This window comes from Eleutherodactylus coqui, chromosome 7, assembly GCF_035609145.1.
Source record: "Eleutherodactylus coqui strain aEleCoq1 chromosome 7, aEleCoq1.hap1, whole genome shotgun sequence".
NCBI lineage: Eukaryota > Metazoa > Chordata > Amphibia > Anura > Eleutherodactylidae > Eleutherodactylus > Eleutherodactylus coqui.
In genome coordinates, this window is record NC_089843.1 from 122,520,450 (window position 1) to 122,542,604 (window position 22,155).

The window sequence follows — 22,155 nt, forward strand, 5'->3', positions numbered from 1 at the left end:
CGGTGAATCAATGTAGCAAGGCAGAGAAACCAAACTCTTCAATGCTGCTTTGACCACATCAGTGTCTGAGACTTTTCGGAGCCTCCATCATAGGTCTACTTTAAAATCCCAGACAAAATAGCGTGGCATGCTGTGCCATTTTGTCTGGGAAGATGCTGGAGGGTATGACGGAAGCCAGATGGATCCCACTATAGTCATTGGGAGTCCATCTGTCACGGTTCGGTTTGATCACAGATCGGAAATATTCCTGGCAGGGATTTGTGCCTATTCTCATAAAACACAATTCATAAAAGATGACACGTTAGCAATGTCCACCACAGCTGGTAACAAATGAGCGGCATCATACTGGTCGGTAAATGGCTACAAAGCAAAATGCAACAGAACCCGAAACATACACACCATATCTGAGAGCACTTATGGGTTTTGGGGGCCAGGGACCAGAATTGCAGTGCAGAAGGAAAACTTTGTACAATATGTATTTTTAATTCTGCAACATTTTGATTCTACAGCATCAAGTTAAGCCATATTCCATCATAATAAATGGTACGATTTACCTTCCAGCAGCGAGTAAGTCAAAGTCATTCCTCTTCCAGCCAAACTAGAAAAGGAGAAGATTGGGAGAGAAACTGTCATTGTAGGCTGCAATTACTGAAATAATAATAATAAATATACCAATTCCCTGGAGTATGATACCAAACTGCATGTACAAGTCAAAATGGAAAAAAAAAAAAATATATATATATATATGTGTGTGTGTGTGTGTGTACACACACACACACACACACCGTACATACACACACATCTATATATTATATATTGCACACATACACACATTTTTTTAGGTATACTGCAGTATGATAGTTAAAATTCCAACTCACAAAATTTTCGAACATGCATGCAGTATTTATCCAAGCGCATAAACACTTTTGAATGCTTCACTGAATTGTTAAACATGAATTACTGTTGTAACACCATCTGTCATGAGCACAATCATTACTAACTGGATGGCAGGGAAAGAAAATTCCAACATGCTATTATGCTGAATGAGACTGTATGTATGTTGTATTTGTATGTCGGACATATCCTTGTTCTAGCTCAGACAGTGACATTTCAATATTTGTATTACTTTATATAGTTTCTCCGGAGCACAGAAACAAGAGACATGCACAGATACGTCAATACTGGTAAATGGCACCACCTTGTGGTAGTAATTGGAAACACAAGTCACATTTTACTTAAAATACACTCATTAAAAAAAAAAATGAAGCACCTAAAAGCTTTCGGAATCAAATGAAACTTTCTATGTGTGATTGTAACGTTGATATTAGTAAGTGATTACAATATCAGAGCAAAAGGATAATGTATTGAGGAAAACTGAACACTTGAAGGTGGGCATTGAGGCTCTAGTACTCTGTTGTACCGCCTCTAGGTTGGATACAAGATGTGATACGGGTGGGCATGGAGGCTCTAGTACCCTGTTGTACCACCTCTAGCTTGGATACAAGATGTGATACGGGGAGCATGGAGGCTCTAGTACCCTGTTGTACCACCTCTAGCTTGGATACAAGATGTGATACGGGGAGCATGGAGGCTCTAGTACCCTGTTGTACCCCCTCTAGGTTGGATACAAGATGTGATACGGGTGAGCATGGAGGCTCTAGTACCCTGTTGTACCGCCTCTAGGTTGGATATAAGATGTGATACGGGCAGGCATGGAGGCTCTAGTACCTGGTTGGGCTGCCTCTAGCTTGGATACAAGATGTGATACGAGCAGGCATGGAGGCTCTAGTACCCCGTTACTGCCTCTAGCTTGGATACAAGATAAGAAACAAGTTGGCATGTAGGCTCTAGTACCCTGTTGTGCCGCCTCTAGCTTGGATACAAGATGTGATAAGAGCAGGCATGGAGGCTCTAGTACCCTGTTGTACCGCCTCTAGCTTGGATACAAGATGTGATAAGAGCAGGCATGGAGGCTCTAGTATCCTGTTGTACTGTCTCTAGCTTGGATACAAGATGTGATACGAGCAGGCATGGAGGCTCTAGTACCCCGTTACTGCCTCTAGCTTGGATACAAGATAAGAAACAAGTTGGCATGTAGGCTCTAGTACCCTGTTGTGCCGCCTCTAGCTTGGATACAAGATGTGATAAGAGCAGGCATGGAGGCTCTAGTACCCTGTTGTACCGCCTCTAGCTTGGATACAAGATGTGATAAGAGCAGGCATGGAGGCTCTAGTATCCTGTTGTACTGTCTCTAGCTTGGATACAAGATGTGATACGGGCAGGCATGGAGGCTTTAGTACCCTGTTGTACCACCTCTAGCTTGGATACAAGATGTGATAAGAGCAGGCATGGAGGCTCTAGTACCCTGTTGTACTGCCTCTAGCTTGGATATAAGATGTGGGACAGGTGGTCATGTAGGTTCTAGTACCCTGTTGGGCCACCTCTAGCTTGGATACAAGATGTGATACGGGCAGGCATGGAGGCTCTAGTACTTCGTTGGGCTGACACTAGCTTGGATGTAAGATGTGATACGGGCGGGCATGGAGGCATACAGGTTCTGTATTGCATCCTGCTGCATATTGGGCCACATTTGCTGTAACTGAGACTCTAGATCAAGCAAACTTGTAGGCTGTCGATATCGGCGCCACACATGGTCCCATATATGTTCTGTTAGTGATAAATCTGGTGACCGGTGAAAACCAGAGAGAAAGAGAAGATATTCTGGTCTCTTACGCATGTAAGGAGAACATAAGGCAGGCCATAAGTCCTATAATAGTCAGGTATGGTTTAGGCCATGTTCACAGGGAGTTGTTTGCCATAGAATCAGCAGCAAATCTACAGCAAAATCCACATTTGAAGTCTCTCATTAGTTTTAATGGAAATCGGTGCTGTAGTGCATAAAGCATGACTTTCTTCCACACGTGGACTTGAAACCCATATACAGAACAAAACGTAGTGACCACTGACTGGACTAAACATGCATGCGGATTTGGAGCTCAGAAAATCCACAGCAACCACATAGATTTTTTTTATGCAGATTGTCATTGCAGAAAAATCTAATATAGATTTACCCCCCTCTAGTGACTGGTCGTTGAGTCTCTGGCTTCAGTACCAATGTGATTGAGTTAGTCAATGTGTGTCAGACATGGCTTTATTGAAAACTCAACCTTAAAAGGTCAAATACTATTGATAACCTATAATCAGGATGGGTCATCAATAGGTCATCGGCTGGGGTCCACCGCTTGGCTCCCCGCCCAATCAGCTAATCAAGCGCCACAACACAGAGGGGTACAGAGCAGAATCCGATCACTCCGACGCTTGTGTAGTGGTTGGTGCTTGTAATCGTCAAGAGCTGCGCCTGCATTACAAGTTCGGGCCACTACACAGAGGATAGGTAATCAATAATTCTTTCCTGAAAAACCCCTTTAAGGCCTCATGTCCATGGGGAAAATCAGGCCCGCCGCTGATTCATGCAGAATCCCGCAGCGGGTCCCTCCTTTCCCGCGGACTTGAGGCCTAAAAATAAGAATTACCTACCTGTCTGGACGCTGCGGATCTGCCCTCCGTCGCAGCTGGATCTTCTTTCTTCGGCCCGGTGAATTCCTGCTCTCCTGCACCGGAGAGCGGAAATTCAGCTGCGTGTGTGCCGCGGACCCGGACGGCTTCCATAGGCGCCTGCGGGACCGTCCTCGCAGGAGACCCGCACTAAAATGGAGCATGCTGCGGGTTTTTCCCGCACACGCAATCCGCGCCTCAGGGGAAAATGACATCCGCAGGTATTTAACTGTCCCATGCATCCCTATGGGGCGCGGATCAAACGTGCGGGTGATCCGCTGCGGATCTGTCCCCGTGGACATGAGGCCTAATACCTAACTGACATCAGGCCCTGGCTCACTGTAACTTGTTTATGTCCGTTTATAACATAGCAATCTGAATTAGATACATACGGAGTGTATTAGTGGTCCCAGAACAATGCTGCTGTCTACACATCTTCCAGTGATAACAATGTCCGCCCCAAGATCCAGAGCTCTGCTAATAGGCCTTGCCCTAGAAAAATAAGAACATTTCAGCAGTTACCTTTACACAAGTTCTACAAGCGGTAGAGGATACTAAAAGCTTATTCTATTAGCAGAACAAGGTTTACAGCATTGAATAAGCTAGAAATATACAAAAAGTGGCTGCAGTGTGTACGGTGATCTTATAGCTATACCAGCATAAAGGTTGGCTTCACATAGGCGTATTTGCACTCGCAATACACAGAGAATAGAGCCCATCGATTTCAATGGGCTCATTCACATTTACATATTTTGCATGCGCATTTTGGTCGTGCAAGACAAAAATAAATAAAATACAACACGCTCTATTCTTCTGCGTAGTTGAGCACCAAAGTTCGCCATAGAAGTCAATAGGGGAGTGCACAAATGCGCATGGAGATGCATAAAACACTGCATAATTGCGCTGGAAAAAGAACACATCTGGAACTAATCAGCCAATGAAAATGCCTTGTGGGGTAAAAAGTACAATAAAATACGCCAATACACGCACAAATACACTTACACCCGCGTGAAGCCGGCCTTGATCATTACATAGCCCCTGTCCTCTTATGTTAAGACTTACCATGTGACATCAGCAAAAGGTATACTGCTGTTTTCTAAGCAAGAACTAAATATGTCTGGGTGGTTTTTGACCTCTGAACTCCTATATGAGACTTTTTGTAAATCACTCACACTTGTTTAATATACGCAATAGTGATATCTAGCATATTCTATTTAGGCCTATGTGTGGGAGTGTACACCAAGCAGCCACCCCCCCTCATTATCAAGAGGCAGTGTGAGTGGGTGTCTTATCGGCGTCCTGCACAGGTGTTATTGGCTCCTCCATTTGGTAGTCAGCTACCTGCATGGTGAGAGGTGAGAGGATGCATCTATATGCACTCCTCAGTCAGTAAGTAACGGCCATTTTCTGTGATTGTTTTTAATTTTTTATTTCCCATTCTGTGATGCACTTATGTCCACGGGTGGATCAAATTCCACATGCGGGAACCTGCAGCGGAATCTGACCTTGCCCGACGCCGAAGACACTGCAGGTCTTCCACATACCCGTCCGGGTCTTCTATTTCCTTCACTGCGGATGTGTGTGGAAGCCCCAGCCGTCGCGCTGCCACACATGCGCAGTGGAGTTGTTTTTTTTTAAACTCCTGCTTTCTAGCGGAATCTGCAGCCTGTCCACAATTTAATTGCGGACGGGCCGCAGATTGGATGGCTTTCATTGACTTAAATGGAAGCTGTCCATGTAGGATCTGCACTGAAATGGAGCATGCTGCGATTTTTTTTTTTTTCCTGGTCCAAAAGGCCTGCAAATCAAATCTGCAGATTTTACTACATTTGCGGACACCCATGTTTCCCTATGGGCGGCTTGATTTGTGGATTCCGCAGATCAGACCCGCCCGTGGACATTGGGCCTTAGTCATTACTCTCCATGGTACACATCAGTGCATGCAGCTCACTGCCAATAAAGTTGCAGTTAAAACCAGACAAGATGTATATAATCTAAACTGTATTTAGATAAGTATTATCCCAAATTCCTTTTTATTGGTATCAAAAATTAAAAACATAACTCCCCATATGCTGAAGGCAAACAAGGAAGAAGATTAACTTACTCCTAAGGGCAGAGTACAGCTGCAAGCAGGCGTCTCTCCCGGATACACTTAGTCACTTGGAAATAATCTCCTGTATATAATTATTTTTCATGTAGCAATGCTCCTCTGGGTTAATTGGGGGCACGGCATACACCTCAGTAGAGGTTTTTATGATCATAAGTCACCTGTCCACAGTGATTAGAATAACCTACCCCAGGTAAGCATTCATGCTTTGTACATGCTCGGGAAAAGGCTTCCCGCTGTCCATATCAGTGATTCCAGCCTCTTTAAATGCATCTTTCTGGAAATCAAACAAAACATGTATTATAAAATTTGTAGTCGTAATAGTAATAAACATATTTTACTTCTGAGACCACATTATGAAAATATATATGTATATACAGAGGCTTAACTTGAAGCTTCTGGGCCCCAATGCAAAACCTGTAACGGGGCCCCCAACTATAATGCCTTATGGTCCCCCTAAGGCTCCTGGGTCCTGTAGCTACGCCAGTGTACTATATATATATATATTATACACACACAGGCGTAACTATAGGGGATGGAGAAGCACCCGGGCCCAGGAGCACAGTCATCAAATGGAAAACGGTATATTTTGGATTCAGGCTACAAAGGGGAGTAAATGCGGGCATCCGGTGCCTGGGTTGGAGTTTGTGTGGCCCTCCGGAAAATGGAATTAGTACACTACAAGTGATTTTTAATGTTGCATTGCAAGAGCTATAACTCATTGACATAGCTGTATGAGGGCTTGTATTTTTGGGATGAGTTGTATTTTTTTTATGGCAGCACTCTGGGGTACATAGAATGTGTTATATAAAACTTATTACATTTTTTGGAGGGAACACTGAAAAAACCTCCAGAAATTCCACCATTGTTTTTCGGTTTTATTCTTATGGCGTTCACCATTGAGTAAAAATAATACAATAACTTTCTTATCTGGATCAGCAAAATTAGTACAAAACTAAGTTTATAGAGATTTTTTTTTACATTTTTTACTATTTTTCCACAATAAAAACATGTTTTTAAAGACAAACAATTGAATCTGCATCACCACAATCTAAGACCTATAACATTTTTATTGTTCTGGCAACGAAGCTGTAATACCTATTGTGTGCTGCTTTTTAAAAACTTATGGGAGTACCGTATTTTCCGGCATATAAGACGACGGGGCGTATAAGACGACCCCCGACTTTTTGTCCTACATGCTGGGAATACAGTGTAAAAAAGAAATGAATACTCGCCTCCAGCGGTGCTGCTGCAGGCTCTCACTGCCCCGTGCACGCTGGTAAAGCATTGCTTTCTGCAAGCGGGGCTTGAATGCCCTGCCTCCAGACAGCTAATGCTCTGATTGGCCAACTTAGTCTGGCGTTAGCCAACCACAGCCATTCATTGACACCATGAATGGCTGTGATTGGCTAACGCCAGACTAAGTTAGCCAATCAGAGCATTAGCTTTCTGGAGGTGGGGCATTCTAGCCCCGTTTGCAGAAAGCAATGCTCTGCCGGCTTGCACGGGGTAAAGACAGGCTGCCGCACCGCCACTGGAGGTGAGTATTCTTTTTTTTTTGGACAACTGCATACCCAGCGTATAAGACAACCCTTGACTGCAGAGCAGATTTTTCGGGGTTAAAAGGTCGTCTTATACGCCAGAAAATACAGTATTTTATCCATTTAAATGGGTTTTTGTGGGTGAAAAAATGTATATTTTTTTTAAACTGGATTTATTTTCTCTAAATTAATCTTTATTGAACTTTTTTGACTCTATTTTTTAGTTCCTCAAAGGTACTTGAAGATGCGTTCTTTCAATCTCTAAGATAGTACACTGCATTCTACTAGGTCTATGACAGCAGCCTATTCAACTCTGTGGGAGGCAGGGCTTCATTGGCTGAGGAGGAGATCGTATGTTCAACAATCCTATTTTACAGCAAAGGATTTCCCCTGTTTTTACAGAAATCCACAAGCTTACCTGTTTCATCAAGTCATCTCCAGCCACAACGGCAATTTTCAGATCAAGACCACTTTTCTTCACAATCTCTCGCAAAGCATCAGCGCAGGCCAGAGGGTTTGTACCGCCAGCATTACTGATCACACGAATACCTAGCAAATTACAATAATCAAAATAGCAAACTGAATATATCAGCAACTAAGTTACGGTGCTTATAATTTAGCTGACTGAGTCTGCAGCGCTATGTTTCCTAGTCACCTGCTCCCTTGTTCGTGCTGTGTCCCCTAACAAAGTCAGTGAGTGCATCTCCATTTACTTCTATGGCCCAATAGGCATTCAGGGGTCCCAAAAGACACCCTTGCAATAAGATTGCGAGGTGCTGTGTGGTAGTCATGGCAGCCCAGGGCTTTGTGAAGACTCCCAAGACTGCCATGTATTTCCACCTAATAAGAAAGGCCAGTCTTAATAAAATGTCGTCAGAAATGCCATACAGTGCAATAATGAAGTATTACAGTATATGGTACATGCCATCGCAAGTTCAAGCTCCCAATGGGGATAAAAAAAAAGTTAAAACAAGTGAATTTTTTTTTTAATATAAAGGATACTAAAAATATTATAAATGTAAAAAAAACAACAACTCCTTTTTCCCGTATCTATAATTTAAAAAAATATATATATTTGATATCACTGCGTCTGTCTGATCAAAACAGTGCATTATTTATTCTGCATGATGCAAAATACACAATGCCAAAACTGTGTGTTTTGGTCGCTGCTTCCAAGAAAAAAATGTTATAAAACTAATTTTAAAAAACTAGCAAAAAGTCATTTTTAAAAGTTATCCACAAAATTTCATGGTACATTAAATAGAACCATTAAAAAGTACAAGTCGTCCCGCACAAAACGAGTCCTCAAACAGCTATTTCGATCGAAAAATAAAAGGGCAATGATTTTTTGAAAGTGGGGAGGAAAAACTAAAATGAAAAAAAAAGGAAAAGGCCTTAAAGGGTTAAAGAAAAAAAAACTTCTTAAATAAACATCAAAATAGTGGCATTTAGTGCAGTCAGGCTGAATACAGAATAATTAACAGATTAATGTGATGTAAAATACCTGACTTATGAAGGTCTTTCAGATATGGGGCCATAGCCGTGTGTATGAAGTCTGGAGTAAATCCAAGGCTCTGCAATTACAATGCAATCTTATCAGAACATTTCGGACTGCGTCATAAGCATACTACTATACCCCCGCAGTCATTCTTCATGAAGTGATGGAAGTGATGCCACCTCTGCTCATGAGACCACAGACAAACTCTACAGATTGCTTTATACATGTAAAACTAATTAAAAACAAAGCGGCTCTAAAGCCTCCTAGCTGGTCCTACACAGAGGGAATTATTGTTCGGGCTCACTCTGAGGCTTCGGTCACATGGCGGAATGAGCTGTGGAATTTTCCAACATGGATTCCCTCTGTAAAATCACGGTAGAAATCTGTGGCCATTCTGCTGCAGTTTTTGCCGCGGAACCACACACAGATTTTTAGCCTTATCAATAGGCTAAATCCGAGTGTGGAATTCCAATACGTTTCCGCATGTCACTTCTTGATAGCAAATGGCATGGAAACAAGTCACAATTCAGCAGGCAGATTTTGCTCATTGAAAGGGCTAAACCCACGTGCGGATTTGCAGCAAAAATTACGGCAGAATAGTTGCAGATTTTGGATGCAGTTTTACAAGTGGAGTCAGCGCTGAAAATTCTGCAGATGATTCCGCAGTGTGAACATTAAGGCCTCATGTCCACGGGCTAAATATGATTTGGGATCACCCCCCCCCCCATAGGGATGCATTGACCACCTGTGGGTAGATAAATGCCCGCGGATGGTCAATAAAAGTGATTTGAAAAAAAATGGACCATGCTCCATTTTTGTGCAGGTCTCCTGCGGGGACGGCTCCTGCGGGCTTCTATTGAAGCCTATGGAAGCCGTCCGGATCCGCGGGAGACCAAAATCAGCATATACTCACCTGCTCTGGATCTTACCTTCGCCGCGGCTTCATCTTCTCTCCGTCACGGCCGGATCTTTTTTCTTCGGGCCAGCGCATGCGCGGGGCACGCAACCGACGTGCCCTGCGCATCCGCCGAGCCGAAGAAAGAAGATCCGGCCGCGACGGAGAGAAGATGAAGCCGCGGCGAAGGGAAGATCCGGAGCGGGCAAGAGGTGAGTTAATTCTTATTTTCAGCCCTCATGTCCGCGGGGCAGGAGGGACCCGCTACGGATTCTCCATGGAAAATCCGTAGCGGGCCTGATCTTCCCCATGGACATGAGGCCTAAGGCTGGGTTCCACAGGGCAGAATCCCGCAAAATCTCACAGTTTGGCCGCAGCGAAAAAACACGAGATTTCTGCTGGGAAAGCGCTGCTTCAAAAGCCACGGTTTTGGAGCGGCTTGGCTGCACGCTTTTCTGATGCGCCCATAGAGAAGAGCGCGGCCGCAATCGAAAAAAAAATAAAATAGACATGCTGCGGCCGGAGAATCCACGCCGTAGCGTCGGCTTCTGCCGGCTTTTCCACAACAGATTGGCGGTCCCGTGTGGACAAGAGTTTTGACAAATCTCATCCACATGGCTGGCTAATCCTGTGATTAGCAGCTGCAGGCGGATTTGCCTCAGCCACACTCTGGAAGGAATTTTCACGGCAAATCCGCCCTGTGTAAACCCAGCCTAAAGGGGCTATGTGGCAGCAAAGTGCTTTAATAGATTTGTCTGGCTCCAGACTGCACCCACCACGATCCTGTGAATATTTACTTATGTCCTTTCCAATGATGTCACTTCCATGTGGACCATATTCTGCGTTGCACTGGTATCTTAGCTAGCATTAGTTCCGCCACCCCACACATCTGATACCTTGAATAGTGCCATCCACTCACAGCACAATTTCCCTGAGCACGCATGTGCAGTAGAAATTATGGAAGATGGAACTTCGTATGCTCCAGCCCAGCGGACGCTTCCGCTCCTGTTCCCTGTTCTGTATTCAGATCATACGGACAGACAGGATGTCAGAAAAGATACCAGGACTGGAAGCTCCACAATGAGTGAAAAGTCCATCGGTGACAAATAAGGTACAGGGACCTCAGAGTCGGCTTCATTTGGTCATTCTGATTTAGGGTACGCTCATATGTAGATAATTTACTGTGGATTTGGGTGCATCATCTCCTTCATTATAACTGTGTGACAGGAGCCTCTAATCATCAGCAGTAAGGGCTCCTTCACACTGGCGAGGGCGATATCAAGCTGTGAATCACAGCCCAATATTGCCCTCGCCATCCATGTGAAACCCATGAATGTGAGGTGTTTTCGCGTGGAAACAGTCTTACATCACTGCGGGGATGAAGGGAATCCCCACCGTGGCTGTCACAGCCACGACAGAGGATCGCAAAGTTCTCCCATTGTTTTCAGTGGGGCCGGCGCTGCTGCCACCAGCCCCAATGAAACAATGGGCGATATCGCAAAAAGATGAACATGCTGCGAATTGTTTCCTGCATAGCATCGCAAAATGGTGTCCTGCAGGAAACCATCACTAATGCGAATGAACCCATTCAAAAGGTGTTTCATATTTGTGTGTCTCGCAGTCTCCTCACCTGAGGAGAAGAACTCCAGGAAGTTTCAGATAGAAAGGAGTAACTAACAAAGGTGATACTACCGATTTCCCTTGCTAATAAGCCGTACTACCCTGGTTTTCGGGGGAGGCTTGTAATATAAGCCCTACCTCAAAAATAAGCCCTAGTTAGCCTATATGAGAAAAAAAAACATCAATACTCACCTGGTCCGCGGCATCCCGATGCCTCGCGATGGTCTCTGGCAACACTGTGGCAAGTTGCAGTGTCCTCCGTGCTGACATATCAGTTTCTTTCTGGTAATGGGGCTTTGAATACCCCACCTCCAGCAAAGTGAGCACTGTGATTGGATTAAGTGCCAGCCAATCACAGCCAGGGCTCGATCATTCACAGCCATTCAGTGAATGACATCACTGAATGGCTGTGATTGGCTCATCGATGGCTTTTTAAAGAATACTTTTGCAAACACAATGTAATCACTCTGTCACTCTAACTTACTTGATCATCATGCTGCCATCATCACCCTCTATACTGCATGGCCACAAGTCAGTGTGTGGCCCTAGGCTTAAAGGGGGATTCTCCTCTTATAGAGTGATGGCATAGCAATACAATTTGCCATCACTTTATGACTGGAGGAAGTCTGACCTCTGGGACACGCACCGATCCTGAGAATGAAGTGGATGCAACACGGATTCTTCATGAGAATATACTTACAGGTGACTTGGCTTTTACCGCTGTCAGTAGAGACATTGTTATCTCCGAGAGGTAGTCGAAAACTAAGAAATCTAGCTTTCCTCCGTGTATAAGCTGTGGAACTGGAAAAAAGCAGAACGAAAACTACATTGTGGAATATAATAAAGCACTATTATATGTAAGGCCGCTTTCACAGCTGAGTCAGAATCTCCAGCCGGAGGTTCAATCACAGATCCGGCTCAAAATACCGGAAGAAAGAGCGCTGCATGGATAGCTTTTTCTTCTGTCCAAAAGCCGGGCACAAAGCGAACAGACCCCATTGTAATCTGAATAATTTGGCTCCGTCCTGAGACGGAAACGTTCAGTTTCGAGGATTCCCCAATGCAGGTGTGAAACCGCCCTAATTAAGATTGTAGGATTAACATCTACATCGTACCTTATGAATGGAAGTAACCAAAGAATCTCTCAAATGGCTTCTGTAAAAATATCAGTCATTTGGATCTAAATCAATAATTACCAAGTATAAACTGTCTAACTTATCTTTATGATGCGAACCATTACAAAGAATAAAGAGTATGATTTATGGGTCAATCACCCCAAAAATATAATAGTTTGTATGATATTGATGAATATGTAAATGGATGTCCTAACAAATGACTGTACTAGCACAAGGTGTGTGAAATGCACAGAGACTCAAAAACAATTGTGTAAAAGTAAAGCTGATTTTTTTTAAATGAATTAACCCTTTCCAATCCAATTTTAGATTCAGGGTTTCCTAAAAGGCTTTCTCTTTTTGCTGTTATACAACAGTGCCATCTGCTGGCTTAAGCCAGTGTGTGTGCGCCAGAGAGTCTCAAACAGCAGAGTGGCTGGCAATAGACGGTAAGAATACCCTGTCGGACGTCTTCTGACATTGGAGCTATATAAGCTTCAATCAGAATGTAGGAAGACGTCAGACAGTGGATTGGAAAGGGTTGGCATACAACAGTCAGAATGACATGAAATAGCTGGCAGAGTACAGATGTTTGATACGGGCATCGTTGGAGATCCGGCAGATGTCCAGTCATAGTCCAGTCCTGCCCAGACGCATCCCAGCGGATCCTCTGTTATCGGTCTGACTGCATCGGAGATGTATTGTTTCAGGCGATCCAGTGACTCCAACATCACCCATATTAAACATCTGCATTAGGATCTCCAAGAGGTTTTCTACCTTTTAATGTCATTCTGGCTGTTGTATGTTAATTCACGTATGAATGAATTTGCTTTGTTTTTGCATCATTCTTTTTGGATCGCCCTGTACATGCAATACTTGTAATGGTGCAAACATACACCTTAAGGTCAGAATTCCAGGAGTTGGCTATTGATATTAAGTGGTGTAAGAAAATAGTATTACTTACTTTTAAGCTTCACACGGCCAAGAAAATTGTGTAAGATTTGTGGAAGGTTCCCATTCTTTTGAATGGGGTGATACACATGAGCGATTTTTTTTTCCTGCATAGCACTGCAATGTGATGCAAGAGACAATTCACAGCAAGTTCTATCTGCTGCGTGATCTCGCATCACAGCCCCATTGAAAGGAATTAGAGAACACCACGATCCTCTGCAGCGACTGTGATTCCCTGCATCCGTGAGGTGAGAAGAGGCTGCTTTCACATGAAAACGCCTCGCATCACGGGACTTTCACATGGATGGCGAGGGCAATACTAGATGTGATTCACAGCCCGATATCGTCCGTGCCCATGTAAAGATAACCATGTGAAATCTGCCGAAGGCTAAGAATCTTGTATGTTTGGTGCATTGCGTGACTCGTTCGAATATGAACTCCATTCTTTTGAATGGAGTCATATACATGAGTCGTGGCATGTCCTATCTTTCCTCGTTCCTCAGTACGCATTACCCATTGCTTTCAATGGGAAAGTAAAACACATCACATGGCGTGCAACATGCACGTGAGTGCGATGCAAGGTTTCCCATTGAAAACGATGTGAAAAACTTGCCGATCCTCTAACGCGCCTGAAAGCCGGGCCGGAGGATCGCTACTACACAGAAGTCATGGGACGTGTTTTTGACAGAAAAACGCCTCACATCGGCATGAAAATGCATGTTGGCAAGCACAATATCGGGCTGAGTTTCTCAGCCTGATATCAGGCTCGCTCGTGTGTAGGTAGCCTTAGACTTCATGTACAGGACTGTGTTAGCCATACAAAATCAGAACAAACCCTCCATGTAAAATACACAAACATACAGGGGCTTTTACAGAACTTGTACGGAGTACTACAAGCTTCTTTCCACACCGTGGTGGTCTGTCTCTGGTTGGCTAAAACAACTGTTCAAGTTATATCCCCCAACAAATGACTCTTTTGGTTGAAATCATCTACTTTCATCAACTTCGGTTTAATGTGTTTGGGGACCTCCAGAGAGTGCATGGATACACAGCAGTCACTCCAGAACACCCTCACCTTGATCATACACAGCTGGCGTGCCGGGGTATGTAGGGAACATCAGACATGGAGGATGAAGGAGAAACCTGGCACTGCACAAAATAAAAACTCCTAATCCTATGACTAAGAACACTTGTTGCTCAGAAGGCGTTAGTTCCTTCCATGAGTGGCCAAGTGTCCGCCTGGGTAAAGCTCTGTTTTATTTGGATCCTATGCAGGGTCGGATTTTTCTTACATTCTCCATGTTAAAGATCTGTTAACATATAGAATGTGTCCAAGGCCGTAAATGGGATATTGCAAATAGTTCAACTAACTGTACCTGCAGCAGCGGTGTCACCCCAGAATCCAGACGCACAACCAATCCTTACTGGAGGGCGTCTCTGGAAAGAAGGCGGGCAGTCTGGTTCTACAGAGAGCTGTCGGACGCAGGGCTGGCATACTTTACTAGGGAGAAGACCAGCTTCAGGCCTCAACGAGGAGATGCACCTTCTTGCTAGAAGAAACACTGTCCACCCCATATCTGAGGCTGTGCAGGAAGCAAGAGGTACAGCAGGGTTTAACAGGCGGCTTTCTGTTCTTGTTTCCAGTCACCATGCAACCTGCAAAATACAAGAAGAGATTTCGATTCTTCAAGCAGAAGTCACAGGAGAAGCGGGTAGCTGAGAGAGGTGAGTATATGGCTATTATTATATGGCATTTTTTAAAGAAAAAAATGTATGTCAGACCACGCCATTACCCCAGAGGTAGTCTTGGTGTTGTGGCCACTGACATAAACTGCCCAGGATAACTCCTGCTTGGTACTGGAGGAGCAGGCAGAGAGGAGGTGACGACAGGTGGAAGTATTGCATAACAGTATGGCAAGTCAATGATCAGGGCAGGCAGCAGACAGGAACAAACCAAGGTCAGGAATGGAGAAGACGGGAAAGCTGAGAAGAACAAACCAAGGTCAAGAATGGAGAAGACGGGAAAGCTGAGAAGAACAAACCAAGGTCAGGAATGGAGAAGACGGGAAAGCTGAGAAGAACAAACCAAGGTCAGGAATGGAGAAGACGGGAAAGCTGAGAAGAACAAACCAAGGTCAGGAATGGAGAAGACGGGAAAGCTGAGAAGAACAAACCAAGGTCAGGAATGGAGAAGACGGGAAAGCTGAGAAGAACAAACCAAGGTCAGGAATGGAGAAAACGGGAAAGCTGAGAACAAACCAAGGTCAGGAATGGAGAAAAAGGGAAAGCTGAGAACAAACCAAGGTCAGGAATGGAGAAAAAGGGAAAGCTGAGAACAGGCACAGGTCATAGCAGGAATCAGTCAGTCACAAAGCACCTTTGCATACGAGACAGATTTGCCCAGGCACCCTTCAGTGGGTAAGTGGGGAGGGTGCCTTAAATAGTTAGTGGATTTCTGGATTGGTCTAGGATCGAAAGCTGGGCGAGTGATGACTCTTTAAGAGGCGGGATGTCCACACGCGCACCCAAAGGGCAAGAAGAAACTGACAGCTGACATTTGCAGCAGAGAACATGGTGGAAATGTTGCTGACCGCAGCCAACAGAAGGAGCTAGGGAACACTGCCATAATATTTATGCTGTATTTATCCATTAATCAATACAATTTAGCTATTTTCCCACAGGTGTGTGTGATATCAGGCCGTGAAACTCGGACTGAAGTCTGGCTCGCCAACGTATGTTTTTTTTTGTGGCAAATGCAAGGTGTTTGTGTCAAAAATGCCAGGCATTACTTCAGGGAAGCAGTGATTCCATTGTGATGAGTGACGGGGTGCGTTAGAAATCGCTGAAATGCACTGAAATAGAACAGACAATGTTCAAAACTCGCGGCACACGCCTCACTGAAATCAATGGAGGTTTACAGCGCTTAGTGCGCTGTTTGAAGCGCTGTAAAAACACGCTTGTGTGAGAGCGGCCTTAGGCCGGCTGCACACGGCTGTGACGGGCTCCGCCACGAAGTTCCGTGGCGGAGCCTGTCACGGCACCCCCCAGGAGACCCCAAACTTACCTGCGGATCCGGCGTCCTCGCTCCCGCATGACGCTTCCCCGCCCACCTCCGCCGCGTCATGACACGCCCACCGTGTCACATGACGCGGCTGGCCGTGTCATATGACGCGGTGGGCGGGGAAGCGGTTTCACGCTATCTTCCGCTGTGCTACAGCGGAAGATAGCGTGAACGGACGGCTTCCATTGACTGCAATGGAAGCCGGACGCGCATACGCCCGCGGCAAATAGAGCATGCCGCGGGTGAGGACGGGAGATTTCACGGTGCGGAATTCCGCGGTGGATTTCCGCACCGTGAGCATTGAGCTATTAGGTTCAATAGAACCTAATAGCTGCGGGCAACGCAGCGGATTTCCGACGCGAATTATGCGGCGGAAATCCGTTCATGGGAAGGAGGCCTTAGACAGGACTGGCACAGAAGATTTACAAGTGGCAAAGTGTAGCTGAAGACCACCGCCATATATATGCGCAGGATAGCGCTGCACGGTGACTACGACGGAGGGTCTCCTGCACACGCTGCAGCCTGATTCTCAAGTTTTTACACTGATGTTCTTGATGTCTGCTGCACTCCGGACCTCCGCGTGACGCTGAGAGCGGGTCTGTCTACCGCCTGCGCAGACACAGTGGGAACAGACCGCGTAGAAAGTGGCCCCGCTTCCTCCTTACGGGTTTTCTTTTTCACAAGATGCTGAAAAGTTGCATATTTTGCAGAAAACGTACAAAAACTTGCAGTTTTTTTTACCAGAATTCTGCCATAAACTGGTTAATAACCTCCCCAGAGTTCTCACCGCCCCCTGCTGTTGCAGCGGGCTCACTTCTGTGCCATCCATAGGATGTAAGTTTACGTCCCGCTGCATTAAGTAGCGTGCGCCCAGGATGGAAACTTGCTTCCTATAGCATTAAGGGGTTAAAAGAACCAAATGATCCGGTTCACGAAAAATCCCCATTGCTATCTCAGACTACGGCCAGTGACACACCGCAGTGTTCCGGCCGCCATTCTGTGTCCGTCATATCGAAGTGTATCCCGGCCGGGCCGCGGTCTCCTGACGCAAAACCTGAGCACCATATAGTCCTATGATGCTAGAGTTGGAGGCAGGAGACTCGCGGTCCGGCCGGGACACACTTCATTTTACTATGGGAGACCAAGATATGGCAGCGTGTCACCGCCTAAGTAGCGCCAAACTATGCACCATTCTGTCCAGTAAAATACTAGGCAGCCTAAGAACTCATCAGACCCCGTTACAGTCAGTGGGGTCCATCTGGCGCCATTTGTGCCCCTCTTGTGCTGCCCCGACACCGTCATCATCACTGTGCGACTCTTGTGATAGCGCCGAACAACAAAAACCAGGAGGCCGCGAGTGCGCCCTCGATAATTGGTACAGCGCTATCTGGCACACACACTAAGGCCGGCTGCAATCCGACCCCCCATACGGCCGGCGACCTTGCACTCCTGGATTTTCTTCTTCTTTTCCGCAAAGCACAAAGTTGCGATTTCTGGGCGATGCATTTTTAACATTAAAACCTCCTATTGACATTTGCGTAAAAAAAACGCAGCGATATCGCGATCACTGGTGTGCAGGCACGCTTACACAGCAAAGACCTCCTTAGATGTCTATGGGAATGGCGCAAATACGCAGGGGAGGGGGGGGGGGCAGCACACAATACATTGGACGTTTGTAGGCTAATTAGCCTTTTAGTCTACGGAAAGGGTGCGTCACACGGGCAAAAATGACAGCAGTACGCGCGCAAAACAACCTCATCAAACCATATTCCTATGCTCCGTGTTTTTGCGCATATGGTCATGTGCCGCCATCCCAGGGGCTAACCCACGTGGGTTCTTATACATGTGTGTATTGTCACATGATGTGCGGATAAATATGCGGCACGTCCTATTTCAGTGCGTGAACGTGCGCCAACGACGCCGGACACCTGTGTACTCGCCGCGTAGTCATGCACGAAGTCGGGGCTTCAACAGACGGGCGCGATTATGTCTGTGACGTGGCGGGGAAAATCACGGACGCGTTACGGGGCGAGACGAAATTACGGATTTCCATGTTTTGTCTCCGCTATGGGGATTCTCGGCGTGGGTTCTACGCCTGACATTCCCGGACTTGCGCTACCGTTCTCGCACGCCGGTAACACTGCCCGCAGGATCAGGCTTCCCGCTAGCGCTTATCGTCCACGTTTTATAACCGCCGGCTCATGCTAGTATGCTCTGTAGCAGCAAACGGATTTTTGCGCTCAGTGTAATTTTGCGTGCGTTTCCTTTTGCGGGCACAGAACCGCGCCACAGCGGCACAACGCACGGGAGTTTACGTAAAAACGTATTCTGTTTACATTTTCCAAAAAGCGCGCCCGTGTGCCTGCGCCCTAGGAGCCCGGACTGCCACATAGCAACCCAGAGGGGGCAGCTGCCCACAGGGACAGGATACTACAATGATGGGGGGCCCTAAATCCCATATAAACAGCCGGTGACACTGGAGTCCCGGACCGCAACACAGGTCCGTCATACGGGGCAACCCGACCCCCTCACCCCGTCCCCCTCTGCCGGCGGGCCCCCACGGCCGCCCCGGCCCCGCACCCCGTAGCTTCCGGCCTTTCCCCAAAGTTTTACTACTGTACCTTCCCGCAGCGGAGCGCTCGAAAGACTCTCACCCAGCCGGCGCAGTAATATAGGGGGGCCTAACAGCTTGCGGGTACAACAAAACACAGTGCGGTAGAAAGCAGGCGGTGTCCATGAAGAGCTAGTGAGCACGTTTCTTTACTGGACACGTTTAATTTGTTTCTTTACGTTTATTATTAATAGTTATCCAAAATCATCAAAATAATGTTTTTGTGTCCCCTATTTACTGAATGGAACAGTCCACAAATAAAAGCAGGGCGGCTCTGGGGTTATTCCAGAATTGTCCGGTAGGTGGCGGGCGAGGACTGTTGTTTGCGCGGTGTCGGCGGCGGACGGACTTAGTTCCGTGTAAGAAGGCTGCCGGAGCCGCCGCCCGCACACCCGGCCGTCGTAGAGGCTCCCCCGGATATGTTATATGTGGGGAGGGATGTGCTGAGGGCTGCTGCTCTGTGTAATATGGGGGAAGGAGGGCAACCGGGTACACAGCAGCCACTGTGCCAACATGGAGGTTTACGCGAATCGCACGGTTGCTGGATTGATTTGCTATAAACCGTCCGCCAGCGCAGGATCTGCCCGCCCGGTGAGAACCGGCCTGGCGTTGAGCATGTAACGCTGCTTTACACGACCGTGTAGTTACAGCGTGTTCGCACACGGAATACGCCGCAGCGGTCTGCCCTGGGCTTCCATGCTGCCGGTCACACGTATCGTACGCAGTAGAGACCGCAGCACGTGCTATATTGGTGCGTATTACGCCCGCGTACACTCCAAGGCAGAAATTCTTAAAATCCATTGTAAAGAGAACATATCACTACCTACGGCCGGCTGCACACGGGCGGGTTTGCATTGCGGAGGTAAAATCACAGCATACTCCATTTTTGCGCGGATTCCGCGCAGATGACTTCCATTGACTTCATCCGCGGAGCCTTTCTCAATGACATTGCAGAAAGGTCGCGGATTCCACGTCATTGTTAAGCAGAAGTTTAAAAAAAAAAAATCGGTCCTGCGCATGTCCAACGGCGAGCCGTGCGGACGGATTGCAGTACAGATGAAGGGAAAGAAAAGCAGGTACTCGCGGGCGCAGCTGCTGCTGCCAGGGCTGGAATCCACATGTGGAATCTGACTCGCCCGTATGCAGGCGGCCTTATAGTGCCCACAGACGGGTGTCCGGGATGTGCCTGTTAGGGCACGGGCAATTGCCCATTGCATTACTCGTGGGTAACGCAGTGCACGCTTTCGATAGCGTTGCTCTGGAAAGCGCAGCCCCCTGTCCACGAGCGAAGAAGCATAGCGATTCTCCGTTTGTGGGACTCAAATCGCGGCAGCCTGTGATTCTCCGCAGTGAACCTTTCTGTCAGATAGGCTCACCGCGGAGACCTGACAGTTCTCTCTCCTCCACAGCGGCGGAATATCGCTAGCGATATTTCGCCTTGCCCGTGGACAGGGGGCCAGATACTCACCGAGGTCCCCATTTCTGCTCTGTCACCCATGAAGGGCAATGCGAAGACTCCTCACTGCCGGCTACGCATGCGCACACACTGTTCTCTAGGGGAGTGCAGGCAGAGAGTAGTCCGCTGACTTCCACAGACAGGAACGGGGAGCCGGGGGAGTATAACAGTATACTATATAATAGTATAACAGCCACTTATACCTTATGCTGCTCATAGATGGGGACAGGTTCCCAAGGCAATTGAAAAACCTCATTCCCAGACTAAAATAAATAAATCTTGTTATTTGTATAGCACCAACTTATTCCGCAGGGCTTTTTATTTATTATTACCCCCGACCAAGCTGGGTACTCATTTTACCGACCCCAGAAGGATGAGTCAACCTTGTGCCAGCTACCTTAAACGTGTAGGGATTGAACCCGCAACCTTCAGGCCCTGCACCACAGGGCTCCTTCACATGAGTGGATATGTTTTTACATTCACTCAGATACACCGTGAATTCGCATGAATAGACGATTTTCCGCAATCTTGTCCCGATCTTAACTAGCATATTCTCGTCCATTCACACAGTTGGGTGTGATGTTTTAGCGAAAAAATACGCCATAGCCCGGAAAGCCCTTACTCGGCATAAATCCTCAGAATGACTTCAGATGCCTAAACAAAGGCAGCTGTAAGCTTCTCACTGTGTCAGACGCTCCTAAACTGCCTCCCCCTCCCTTTTTTCCAGCTCCCATAGGAGTCTATGGGAGCCGCCAGGGTATATGGGTTGAAAGACAGAACCAGAACTATCTTTTTACCCAGTGTCTAATAGCTGGCGCGGATTGTGGTTGCGTATGTTCCATTTTTTACGGTGCAATGTTTTTGAGCGCTGCATATTCGCCCGTATGAACAAATTCAGTGGAAACCAATACCGCAGTTTTCGTTCGGGCGTGAAAACGCATGCGTGAATAAAGCCTAAGGGCAAGTTCACAAATAGTGGAATGTGAGCCAACATTCCACAGCCAACGTACAGTACATCGTAAATGAGTGCGGTTTAACAAACCCCGCTCACTTACAACGGAGAAAAATTGTGGAGGAAAATAGTCATTGTTCAAATTTTCGAATCCGTAGCACGCTCTTTGTTGCTTAAATGTGGGGGGGTTATCACCATGAATTTCATTTATTGCGACACAATGAGGCCAGCTTCACACGGGCGACAGAATCACGTGAGATTTGTGTGTTTTTAGATGCACTAATGTGTGATTGTTCTCAGAGCGAGAAACCAAGTAATCTTGTAGATATGATACCTTTTAATGGCGAACAAAAATACATGATGTTACAGCAAGCTTTCAGGGATATCTCGCCCCCTTCATCAGGCTATTGAATGAAACTAGTTTGGATGGCACATAATTATAACATACAGATGCAGAGGGGAGGGGGACACCCCCCTTCTTGATCTAAATAAATGTTTACACACAGAAATTTGAGACTATTTTTCACTCAAAACTTAAAACAGACAAACACAGTGGAGACCTACATCATAAATCAGTCCACTGAGCTCAGGATAGTTTCATGATGTGTCTTATCTCTCCTTTAACCTGCACATGGAAGGAGATGCAGCACCACCTAGTGGATGGCAACATTATTACAAGTTCTGAATTTTTGAATGAATGAGCCCTTACTGAAAAAATCTCAGGATGGGTAGAAGGTGTCCTCAAACCACTGGTGAGGAATACAACCAGCTACTTGCAGGACACCACGGATCTACT

The 22,155-nt window shown here is 46.4% G+C and overlaps 1 protein-coding gene across 1 annotated transcript in view; it reads right to left on the reverse strand.

The window, feature by feature from the left end:
- The window catches only part of LOC136572750 (uncharacterized), a 67,791-nt gene extending 48,803 nt beyond the window's left edge, over nt 1–18,988 (reverse strand). The window contains exons 1-8 of the mRNA XM_066573610.1: nt 18,962–18,988; nt 14,656–14,935; nt 11,917–12,017; nt 8,708–8,777; nt 7,622–7,752; nt 5,851–5,939; nt 3,948–4,047; nt 555–598 (exon numbers count right to left, since the gene is read on the reverse strand). Of these exons, the coding sequence (XP_066429707.1) occupies nt 555–598; nt 3,948–4,047; nt 5,851–5,939; nt 7,622–7,752; nt 8,708–8,777; nt 11,917–12,017; nt 14,656–14,854 (734 nt within the window). The 5' untranslated portion in view covers nt 14,855–14,935; nt 18,962–18,988. The remainder of the gene's footprint in view (nt 1–554; nt 599–3,947; nt 4,048–5,850; nt 5,940–7,621; nt 7,753–8,707; nt 8,778–11,916; nt 12,018–14,655; nt 14,936–18,961) is intronic.
- Nucleotides 18,989–22,155: the final 3,167 nt, after the last annotated feature.